The sequence below is a fragment of the Varanus komodoensis genome, unplaced genomic scaffold (assembly GCF_004798865.1).
Source record: "Varanus komodoensis strain SLA01 unplaced genomic scaffold, ASM479886v1 scaffold8, whole genome shotgun sequence".
Taxonomy (NCBI): Eukaryota; Metazoa; Chordata; class Lepidosauria; order Squamata; family Varanidae; genus Varanus; species Varanus komodoensis.
In genome coordinates this window covers 2,912,037-2,924,045 of record NW_025336481.1, presented here as the reverse complement: position 1 = coordinate 2,924,045, position 12,009 = coordinate 2,912,037, and the positions used below count along the sequence as shown (strand labels likewise).

The following is a 12,009-nucleotide window of genomic DNA, read 5'->3' as shown; positions in this document are numbered from 1 at the left end:
GGCAGAAAGGTGGGGCGTGAATACCATACAATAACACCTGCTTTGGCTGGCGCTTTGGCCGTGTCCCCTCGTGCCTCGGGCCGTGAGAGGATCAGCCGCCTCTCGTCGCCTTGCCACACATTTGCGTGACCTGCAGGGCCGCCCTGAGGGGCGCCGAGACCCTTTCGGTGCGACAGGGACGTAGCATGGGGCGCCGCCTTGTTTCATGTCGCGCGGTTTCCGGTGGAGCCCGGCATCGCGCCCGGGAGCAGCGGTGGAGTTTCGGCATCCCGGGAGGGGGGTGCTCCCTGGCCCGGCCCCCGTGGGCCTTTTGCTGGACGGGCCAGGCATGAAGCCGGGACCTCTATGGGCCCTGCGCCGTGTTTGCGCCTGCGCCCTTTTTTGGGGGGCGCTGTGGTCCCCGCAGGGGGGGCAGTCCTTTGGGGTGAGGCCTGGGGTGCCGCTGCAGGCTGGTCCCTGATGGGATGAAGAAGGCGCGCTTGCCCTGCTCGTCATAAGCCACCAGAAGCTGCATCACGTTCGCCCCACGGGGAAACTGCTGGGCTCTGGGGCCGGGGCGGGCGGTGCCGGAGGCTCCGGGACTTTGGCCTTGGGCAAGACGGAGGCCAAAGCCCCAGGGAAAGGCCTCACGGCGAGCTCAGGCCATGCACACACCCGGCCGGGCTCGGCAACCAGGGGGACAGGTGGGCACAGCTGCCGTGGGGCAGGGCCACGGGGCAGGACACGCACAAGGCTCGGTGCTCTGGGAGGCGGGGCGCTGGAGCGGGGCCGCAGTGTGCGGGCACAGCGGCCCCGCTGAGGCAGCTCGGCGAGGCTGACCTGGCGGGCGAGGCCGCAGGCAGCGAGTGAGCGAGGCGGGGCCTGGGCCAGGTGGGACGCAGGTGCGGCAGCAGACCTGGGCCTGCCCTGCTGCGGGCGGAGCTGGCTCCTGCGTGGCCGTTCCCCAGGGCACGGGCTGGCACGCATCGGGGCTGGGAGCTCCAGCGGGGCTTGGGGCCCATCCCGTGAGTACTTGGGTAGTGCTCTGGTTCCGGCCGCCGGCGCAGCCCAGATCCTGGGGCTGCTCCCCCCGAGTTGCCCTTTTGCGTTGGGCCAGCGCTGCTCCTGGAAGGTGGCCTCTCTGAGCTGCCACTGGCCCTCGGCCGGAAGATGCTCTGTGCCCCTCCGTGGCAGGTGACGGCTTGGAAGGCTTGGCCGCCACAGGGGTGCAGCTAGTTCGGCCGTCTCCCTCGGACAAGAGAGGCTGCCCGTCTCCCGGGTCCTGGGCTACGCCTCCGCCAGCTTCTGGTGCACCGCTTGGGGGCTGGGATGGCACCCCGACTTCCACTCCCACTTGCTCCCATTGCAGAAACAGCTGGAGCACGTGGCCCTGCTGAAGAAGGTCCCCGGAGCCTCCTTTTCCCTGGGGGACGAGGGCTCCCAGGGTCTCACCTACGCCTCGGGGAAGAGGTTCAGGACGCTCCCGACGCTTCAGAGGGCGACTGTGGTGGAGGTGCATGTGGAGTGCCACGCGTTCGGAGTCTACGAGCAATGGGTGGTCTTCGACTTCGGTAGCCGCCCGGTGTTGCTCCGCAAACTCCAGGTGAGGGTCGGCCCGCGGGAGGCCCCCTGGCTAACGAGCGCGGCTGCGGAGCAGGGCGGCCAGCTCGTGGACTTCGAGCGCTGGCACCGGGGGAACCGCGTGGTGGTGCCCGGCGTGGAGCGCACGGCCAAGGAGCTGGAGCTGCTGGCTAGGTACAAGGCCCCCGGCAACGCGCTGGAGTTCCATTGCAGTGCTGCGAAGAAGCTGCTCGGCCGGTTGAACTACCGCCTGCAGATGCACAACTTCCTGTTCAGAGAGGAGGAGGCACAGCAGACGCTGATCTCCAGGTGGGTGGCCAGGGCCGAGTCCGGGGGCAAAGCAGGTCCTGTTCAGGGCTTTCAGGAAAGCGTATTTATGTTTAAAATGTTTTCACTGTACTTTTTTCACTCCTGCCAAAATGAAATTCAGATATACATGAGATAAAAACAAATCTGTAAACTCAGAAAGGGCAAGGTACCAAGAACAATCCATGCAGATCAGTTCAGTTCATTCAAATTCAGTCGAGAGCCAGCATGGCGAAGTGGTTGAGAGTGTGGCTCTGGGACTTAGGTGATGAACTAGTTCACACTCAGCCGTGGAGCCAGCTGGGTGACTCTGGGCCAGTCACAGACTCTCAGCCCGACCCGCCTCACAGGGTTGCTGTGGGGACAGGATGGAGAGCAAGAGGAAGAGAACGGTGGAAGCCACTTTGAGTTCTTTGTGAGAAAAAAGGCGGGATATGAATCTAATAAATAAATAAAAAGCACGGACAAATATTTGTCCAACGCTCTTATCCTATCAAGACTCCTAAACATGCATACAGAGGAGATCAGTTGGGCTTCACGGGGAGAGGACGTCCAGAGCTTGGGTGCCAACAACATCAAGACCCCGTCCCATGTTCCCCACTTCCACCCCTCAGATGGTGCTGGGCTGCAGAGCAAGAGCACCTCTGATGACTGCGGGGTGAGGATGTGCGAGAGATGATCTGTGTAATGACTGGTTCCCCAATAAATAGGGCTTCAAATTGCTGGCAGAAAGCGGGGGTCAGCAGCCCCCATGCTTTGGAGTTCGCCTCCTAGGATCCCTGATCACTGGCCATGCGGGGTGGGGCAGATGGGCATTGCAGTCTGCGTCGTGTAGAGGAGCAGGAGGAGGTCTCTGATCTTTACCCAACTGGACAGATGTTCTCTTGCCAACGTTGCTTCCTTCCTTCCTTCCTTCCTTCCTTCCTTCCTTCCTTCCTTCCTTCCTTCCTTCCTTCCTTCTCCGGATCCAACCCAGGCTGAACTTGCAAGTCGTGGCCCTCCTGCAGCAGATGACGGAGACCCTTTCCATGGGAATGAAGATTGCCCCCCCGGGCATGCTGTACGCACACATCCCCACCCCCGACTCCCTGACCCCCGACTCCAAGGAAGGCTTCCTGCTCTTCCGCTCGGTCAAAACAGCCTTCCTGGCTCCAGACCCGCCGCTCAACAACCGGGTCTTCGAAGTCTCCGTCGACAGCAAGGACATCACCGAGAGGAGCGTCTGGCTCCTCCTGCCCCCGCTCTGCTGCTTCGAGCTGGGCCTGGCGGCGGGCATGTCCCTCAAGGTCGAGGTCCAGTTCCAGGTGGACCAGCTCCAGTTCCGGGAGTGGCACCTCGCCGCGGACCGGCTCTGCGACGAGCGGCTGGTGCTCCCCGACGTGGCCGCCTGCTCCGTCCCGCAGCCCCCGTGGCAGGTGCCACGGCTTCCGTGGGGGAACGCGAAGCAGCAGCAGGCCGTCTCCTTCATCACCGGGCAGGCGGCTGGGGTCCGGCAGGTGCCCCCTCTTCTGATCTATGGCCCTTTCGGGACGGGGAAGACCTTCACCTTGGCCATGTCCACACTGGAGATCATCAAGCAGCCCAAGACTCGGGTTCTGATCTGCACCCACACCAACAGGTAAGCGGCGCCCGGGGAGGAGCTCCTGCTTTCCGCCAGTCCGGGTGTTTTTTGGGCGAAGGGTTTCCAAGGAATAGCACTGCAGGCAGTCACACGCATCCATCGGGTATCTAGACTGACTGGTTTATTTATGGAAACATAGAAGCAGAGTGAGTCAGAAGGGGTCTCCTGGGCCATCTAGTCTGACCCCCGGCTCCACCCCGTTGGAGCCAGGGGTCAGACCCGAGTTCTTATCTGCATCCACACCCAGTATGCACCCTGCACCCAATATTACCCAAATAAATACTTTATTTAAAAATTTTCAGACCGTCCCTTACCATAGTCGGGATGGTTTAACAGTAAGACAAAAATAAAACAAAACACAGCATCCTAATCAAATTCTTAACCGGTCAGCAATAAAACCCATCTTAAAATAAGCCTGAATGAAACGAAAATAAAACGCTCTGTTCACCTTGGAGCAGAGAAATTGATGCAGCATCTATCCATATGTTTCATTTTGTGCTTGTTTTTTGTCTTACTCTTAAACTGTCCCGAGACTTCGGCAAGGGACAGTCTAAAAAACCTTTAAAGAAAGACAGACAGACAGACAGACAGATGGACCTGTCTAGGATCAAAAGTTTGAAAAGGGTCTCGAAAGTCATCTGAGCAACCCGTCAGTGGAAATCCACAGCCGCCCCATTGCTGTGAGGTGGGACTTCAGCTTTTTAACAGCTGCAGGAACAACCCTCTTCCCCTCTTTCCTAAATTGGGATGTTGATATGAAGACAGTTTGGGAGGAAACCAGGAGTAGATTTCTGGCAGCCGGGAAGAGCCAAGAAAGGGCGGCCGTCTCCGGCTCGGTCCGGCAATCTGCACTGTTTAGTGGCCGGACACGGGGGGGGGGGGGGGGGGGGGGTTCTGTGACCTCGGCGATGGGCTGGCAAGCAGCCTGCCCTGCTTGAGCTTTGCCTCTGGGGAAGGAGGTACGGGACAGAATCTTAATCCCCAGAGGCCAAGCCAGCCAGGTGCTTGTCAGCTGCACGTGTGCCTTCCGTTTTAATCTGGGCAACATCCTCTCCCCGCTCTGAGTAGTTTGGGAAACGCCGCAGTAAGTCTCCCGTCTCTTGCAGTGCGGCTGATATCTACATCTGCGAGTATTTCCACGAGTACGTCACCTCGGGGCACCCGGAGGCAGCTCCTTTGAGGATCAAATACCCCGGCCAGGACGTCCACAAGACAGACCCTGTCACGCTGCCCTACTGCTGCCTCTCCCCCAACCGGGACTCCTTCCGCCTCCCGTCGAAGGAGGAGCTGGACCGGCACCGTATCGTCATCACTACCTCCATGCTGTCGGTGAAGCTCGGGCTCAGCCCCGGCTATTTCAGCCACATCCTGATCGACGAGGCGGCCCAGATGCTCGAGTGCGAAGCCTTGGTCCCGCTCTCCCTGGCGACCTTGGAGACCCGCATCATCCTGGCAGGGGACCACATGCAGGTCACCCCCACGGTCTTCTCCTTGCAGGAGGGCGAGCAGCTGGCTGACTACACGCTCCTGAATCGCCTCTTCCAGTACTACAAGAAGGAGAAGCACGAGGCAGCGGTGAAGTTCAGGACCATCTTCAATGAGAACTACCGGTCCACCGCCGGCATCATCAGCTTCGTCTCCCGGCACTTCTATGTCGGGAAGGGAGATGCCATCCACGCCAGGGGCAACGTCCCGCCTCACCCCGAGTTCCACCCGCTCATGTTCTGCCACGTGGACGGCCTTGCCGAGCGACACCACACCGTGCCTTCCTGGTTCAACAGCTCCGAGGCTGGGCAGGTCGTCGAGAAAGTGGAGGAAATGATCCAGAGGTGGCCGGCTGAGTGGGGGGTGCGAGACCCCAAGAAGATCTGCGTGGTCTCCTGTGGCGTTCAGGTAGCCGCAAGGGCTCCGGGTTGGCCAGCGGTCTTGCTGGGTCGAGCGCATTTCTACCCTGCCTTTTTTCCTCCTTCAGAAACAATGACTGGAGTGCCCATGGTGGTTTCCTCCTCATTTCATCCTCTCAACCGCCCTGTGAAGTAGGTCAGGCTGAGAGTCAGTGACTGGCCCAAGCCTCCCAGGGAGCATTGCGGCTGACTGGGGGCCATAATTCGTATCGCCCAGGTCTAACATCACCACACCGCACTGGCCACCTTCTCCCGTAATGTGAATGTGCCCAAAATTTAAGGTTCTGCGCTGGAGCCTATGTTGGGCAAAGCAGTTACTGCTGCCTGGGGTTGATGGGAGTAGTGATCTGCATCTGAAACAGAGCTAAAACACTTATTCTTGAACAGTTCTCAGGTGTTGAAAAGTAGGTAGGAATTTGGAAAGTTCAGAATTTGCGGGCCAAAACGGAGCTAAGTCTCCCCCACTTCCATCAGCTTAACTCCATGCTGGGAAATGTCTGTAGCAGCGTCTCCCAGCCCGGTGCCCTGCAGACGTTCTGGCCGGCAGCTGCCCATGTGCTGTTCCCGTTGGAGCTAATGGGAGTTGAAGTTCAAAACCTCTGGAGGTCTCCCAGTTAGAACTGGTACTTCTTAAAACACCTGACAGCCGTGTCAGTGGGTGCCCTGCTAAACTAGGCCGGGCCTCTCGGTTAACCTGCTGGCTTCTCTTCTTTCATCAGGTGAAAACAATCAGGCAGCAGCTGCGGAAGAAGCACCTAGGAGAAGTGATGGTGGAGAACCACGAGAACCTACCAGGTTGGTGTCCACCAGATGGCCAATGGGCTCGCAGCCAAGGAAGGAGACCCACTTTGGTGTCCATGTGAGATGTTTCAGCTCCTGATGAGGCAGGTTGAAGAAATATCCAGCCTGCCACACCCTGGTACTGACTGGGGATGATGGGAGTTCCAAACATCTGAGCGCACCCGTTTGAGTGGTCTTCTGTAATCCTGTTGCTGCCCCCTTGAAAAGGCCAACAGACTAACCGGATAGGCAAGAACTTGTGCACCAGGTCAGGCCACCTGTCTTGGTCTTTTCTGCTCTGTTCCGAATCGCCTGAAGAGCCTGATCCTGGCTCACCTGGGAAGCGAAGTGGGGTCTGGCCTTGTTAGTATTTGCACGGGAGACTTGAGTCTGGCATTGAACAGAGGATTGGGCCCAATGGCCTCCTAGGCCCCTTCCAGCTATTCATTCCATTCCGGGGAATGCAGCCGATAAACATTGCTAATTATGGCTAAGTCCAGTTGAGTCAGCCCTCTCTGCCCCATCTTGTTCTGTGGGGGAGATGCAGGTCTCTCTCTCCAAGCGGTCACTCCTCTTTATGCTTCTCCTTTTGTTTTCAAACAGGAAGAGCGTTCCGTGTCATCATCATCAGCACCGTCCATACCAGGGAAAGCCTTGGCCATGTTGCCTCCTCCAACCTGGACTTCTTCAACAACGCACGGGTGCTGAACACCATCTTGACAAGGGCACAGTCTCAAGTTATTGCCGTGGGGGATGTGGTGGCATTGTGTTCCCACGGACAGTGCAGCAAGATCTGGAAAGGCTTCGTCAAGGAGTGCATCGAGATGAAGGCAGTGGCTCCTGAGACTCTGACGCTGGAGGAGATCAGGCAGGTGGCATGCAACCAAGCCATCTGGACCAGAGGTAGTCCTGAGCTGGAGGAAGAGGAGAGTGACACAGATTCCTGGTTCTCTGATGTGGAGAGCATGAACATCGATGACCCCATCTTGCAGGAACTCTTGGACGAGAGCAAAGAGATGGTGGTGATGGTCTCTGATGAAGGGATCTTGAATGTGAAGCCAGAGGTATCCACCCCTCAGAGCAGCGGGCAGAAATATGTCAACTACTCCTCACAAACCATGGAGGAGTATCTGCGTATGCAGCCAAACACGTACAAACGCTGTGAACTCCTCAAGGAGGGGTTTTATCATGCTTCTGCCTTCACGCTTGATGATGACCCACCTATGACAATCCAGGTCAAAGGGCAGCTTCATTGTGGAATGGCCTTCAGTGGGGATGAGGTCTTGGTGCAGATCTTGCAGCCCAGTTCAGGGAGTGCCATGACTGAAGGAAGCCCCCATGGGAAAGTGGTGGGTGTTCTGAAGAAGGCTGAAAGGATTTCAACCTTTGTGTGCTCAGTGGATGAGTTTGATCTCCGAATCATGATTCCCATTGACCGCACAGTCACCAAAATCTTTGTCCCGGGCCTGAAAGATCGACCAAATATTATTCCCATCCGCAAGATAGAAGGGAACCACAGGATTACGGGGTGCAAGGAGATAACCCAAGAAAACAGGAAGAAATGGCTCTTTGCGGTCCAAATCATCAAGTGGCAGGAAGGCTATTACTACCCCCTGGGGATCGTTACAGATGTCCTTCCTGCGGCTTCCACGCTGGAGGAAGGCTTGCGTATCCTGGATATAGAGTTCGGTCTCACAAATGAATACCCAGCCCAGGTAAACCACGCGGTGGCTGCATTAACCTCCAGCAAATTCCCTCCTAAGAAGGATGAACGGAAGGACTGCCGGAGCTACCGAACCTTCACGGTTGACCCACAAGGTGCAAGAGACCTGGATGATGCCATCAGCGTCAGAGACCTGGGCAGTGAATATGAGATTGGGATCCACATTGCTGACATCGCGTCCATGGTCCCCAAAGGGGGTGCTATAGATTCTGAAGCAAAGAAGCGGGGAGCCACCTACTACATGCCTGGGAAGGTGCCGGTGGGCATGATCCCACCGCAGCTCAGTCAGGACTTCTGCAGCCTCCTTCCACAGAAGGAGCGTTGGGTGATCTCTCTCTTCGTCTTAGTGGACAAGGAGACTGACCAGATGACCCGTGTATCCTTTACTTTGTCCACGATAGTCTCAGACCGGCAGCTGACCTACGAGGAGGCCGAGGGCATCATCCGGAACTACTATAGTTTGGAGGCACCGTTGCTTAATTTTGACACCCTGGAGGATTGTGTTGCCGCTGCCTACCATTTCTCCCGTGTCCACCGGGTGTCCAGGCTCCATGAGGATAGTTACTATGATCAGCTGGATGAAGACAGCCTCCTCGGCCAGAGATGTTCCCACCAGATGATCAAGGAGCTTATGATCATGTTTAACAGTGCCGTGGCAGAGTTCCTCACCACAGAGCATCCCACCAGAAATCTGACTCCTCTGCGTTGCCAGAAAGAGCCCAACCCGCATCAAGTGAAGCAGATCAGGGAAAAATCCAGGGATATAATCCCACTGTCCACTCATCTCTCCCATCATCTGGGACCTGTGAGCCCCAGAGTTCACATGCAGGCCACTGATAGTTTTGCTGTCCTGACTTCGTTGTGGGATCATCTTAGGTCAGCCGTTGATGCCTGGGACATTCCCAAGATACTTGACTTGATTATGACAGACGACGTCCACCCCATGCTGGCGCCTGTGAACCTGGAGTTTCGGAAACTTCTGCCCCGCTCTTTCTTTCTCCGTTCCAATTCCTCAGATCAGTCCAAGGTGGGCCATTACTCCTTGCATGTGAACTCTTACACCTGGGCTTCCTCCCCCATCCGGCGCTACATAGACATCGTCCTCCAGCGGCACCTCCTCTCTGTGATCTTGAACAAGGCCGTGGAGTACTTCCCAGCTGAGATCGAAAGCCTCTGCCACGACTTCAACCGGAAGAACAGCATGGCCAGCGCCTGTGAGAAGAGGGCGCGCTCTTTGGAGACGGCGGCTCAGTTGACGTATCGATCCCAGCAGAAGGTCGCCTTTGTGATGAACGTTGAAGAGATGGCCAAGAACTTCGTAGTCTTGTTTCCTTTGGACAGGGACAGCCTTTCGGATCCTCACCTCATCAACTACAGAGCTCTCCAGCTGGTGACGCAACCGTCCTTCAATCAGGAGCAGAAGAGCGTTCAGCTGATGTGGAGAAGGAGGTTCTACTCCACGGAAAGCTTGAAGGAGTGCACGGCCAAGGTGGCCGTGCTCCGGGACCAGAGGATCAGTCACTTCACCTTCAGAGCCTGGCGTGATGTCCTTGCGGCCACCCGAAAGAAAGATTACAAGGAGGTGGTCTCTCTCCTCGAGAAGAGCTACTGCGCACAGGGAAGAACCTTGGCAAGGATGCAGAGGAGCCAGTGCGCTCACTATGTCGAACTGTCTGTGGAGCTGCGGGCTGGAGACGTCTTGTACCTGCAGCTTGCCACAGATTTCCAGCGAGGGTTCCTGGTGCCATCTGTGCAGCTGTGGGCCATAGGTCCAGGCTTCGATGTGTGTTTGGAGCATGCGGAGAGACCCGTCGACTGCTTCTCAGAGTACACCACCCAGGCATCCAAGAAGACGTATAAGAACGTCTCTGACTATCGCAAAGTGTGGCTGCCCCTCTGTGCCATGGAAGCCGCTTCATGCGCGGTGGCTGAAAATGATTCCATTGTTGTGCGTGACGTTGAAATTGTGTGGAAGAAGCAACGGACAAAGAATGGACAGCTCCAGGGGACATTCTCCTTCTCCAAGGAGTTCCTGAAGCTCTGTGCCATCAGAGTAGATTTCAGCTGTTGCTACCTGTGCATCCGTCTGTCAGGTCTGAGATTCGAAGGGGTCCAGAGCAACGTGGAGGTCCTTAGCCACAGCCTCAAACAACTCAGTTTGGGCAAGGAGAACACTGAGACCAGCAAATTCATGGGCAACCCGACTACCTACACCTGGGTGGCCCATGGATGCACCACGGAGGGAGGAGACAGTGAGAAAGCTGATCAGCGTGACCAGAAGATGGTGAATTTCTACATTAATTTTACCTCCATGAAAAACATCCCTGTTGAGCTCACCCAGGCATCTTCCAGGTTCACCGTGGAACTCATCCCGAAGTTGCTACCCGACATGTAAGTGCCTCGCTCACAAATATTTGCACTGTTTCTACCGGCACCTGTCCCCTTGTCTAGAAGAACCTTCCCAGTGCATATTGCTTAGAGTAGCCTCCCCCAGGCTAGCTGGGGATGATTGGAGTTCTAGTCTGACACATCCAGAGCATACCAGGTTGGGGAGGAATGACGCCAGATGGGGTGGCAGAAGAATCCAGCATAAGGACTGGGGCCCTTCCAGGCCACATCACAACGTAGGTACCACTCCTCTCGCCTCCAGAGCTTTTCTGTTGCCCTCTTAAATATGACCTGATTGCCACTCTGTTCAAGGTGCCCATCCCAATATCAAGCGCCTCCTCCCACTTTGACACTGCCTGAATATCCCTCTCTTGGCCATGGTAAAGCAGCTTTGGTTTGGCCATTACCCTTCCCATGTTAACTGTCGCAAAACATAGAGCACGGGGACAGATCCAGCTTCCTGTGAGCAGCTTCCACCAGTCCAGCCTGGGCAGGGACCCTTCATCAGTGGCCAAAGAGTGGTCCCCTTCCAGTGGAAGGAGGCTTCCTTGCCAGGTCCCCCCGGCGTTCTCTCCATTGGTAGAACCTGAAGTGTGGACACAGGTAAATTCCTTCCAGAGACTCCTCATATGTCAGTCCCAAGCTGGGCGTGAATCCGTTCCATGACTGTAACTGTTCCCTGTGAGCCAGCCTGATATGCTTGAGTTTGCCTGTTTTATCTATTGGGTTAGCTGTTCCTAATCGCACTGTTAATTCTTAGTTTCTACAAATTCTGCCTAGAAACAGGCTGATCCAACAGTGTTTGCCCATCATCACCATTAATAATAATCATTAGTATTATTATTATTGTTTATAGACGGTCTTATCTGCTAGAAAACCATCAAGATGTTGGACTACAATTTAAAACAATAAACCTTGTGCAAGGAGGAATATTAAACATAACAGTAAAAAATTAAGGCTTGCAATTTCCAGGATGCACGAAAAGGCAGGATATAAATCGATAGGTAGGTAGGTAGGTAGGTTTGGGACCTTTTGCTGGGGTTTTAAGGCGTGCAGCCAGAGAACAAGCCCCGGTTTTGCATCCACACAAACTCAAGCAGCACTTAGAAAAGTAAACAACTGGTTATTCATTGGAAGAATAGAGAGCAGGCACAAACTTTAGCCCTGTGTAGTCCAGAAACCAAAAATCCCCATTATATCCCAATCTTACTCTATATTTCTAAAGAGAGAGAGAGCTTCCTACCTAACGCAGAGAGGCTAACAGAAAAGGAGGGGGAGCAGGAAGAGAGAAAGTCCTTCCTAAGGCCCTGATATTCATACCATTTGTGTCTGGACATGTGGCTGATGGGAAATACGAGTTTCCCGTGCTTGTGCTGATTGTGGGAATGGGGCTTGATGGCAAGAGCAGAGTTCCTTGTCTGTGTTGGCCAGGTGCTCTAGGTGAGGCAGTTTCCAGGGTCTCAGGAACCCAGGTGGGTCATCCTCCTTTTTTTAATTTCGCTTTTTTAATTTATTTTTTACAACCAAGAAAAACAATACAATTAACACAAAAACAGCAATTGTGGCTCAACATCACCAATCAAACAACACACCAACATCAGTGCTTTCCTCCACCGGGACCAACAATTACGTAATGTAAGATTTTTTCAATCAGGTTGCCCCACTTCCCTTCCGGAACCGCACTGCCTCTTGTGGGGCACCCTCCTTGCAGGGTCGTTCGCCTGACC

The 12,009-nt window shown here is 55.5% G+C and overlaps 1 protein-coding gene across 4 annotated transcripts in view; it reads left to right on the top strand.

The window, feature by feature from the left end:
* The window catches only part of HELZ2 (helicase with zinc finger 2), a 40,197-nt gene that overhangs the window by 4,038 nt on the left and 24,150 nt on the right, over positions 1-12,009 (top strand). For all 4 annotated transcript variants that reach the window (XR_006417074.1, XM_044454885.1, XM_044454884.1 and 1 more), the window contains exons 4-8: positions 1,349-1,869; positions 2,843-3,484; positions 4,594-5,380; positions 6,111-6,186; positions 6,775-10,285. Coding sequence is in view for 3 of the 4 variants with exons in the window: in XM_044454885.1 (XP_044310820.1) it covers positions 1,349-1,869; positions 2,843-3,484; positions 4,594-5,380; positions 6,111-6,186; positions 6,775-10,285 (5,537 nt within the window). In the remaining variant the exon portion in view is untranslated. The remainder of the gene's footprint in view (positions 1-1,348; positions 1,870-2,842; positions 3,485-4,593; positions 5,381-6,110; positions 6,187-6,774; positions 10,286-12,009) is intronic.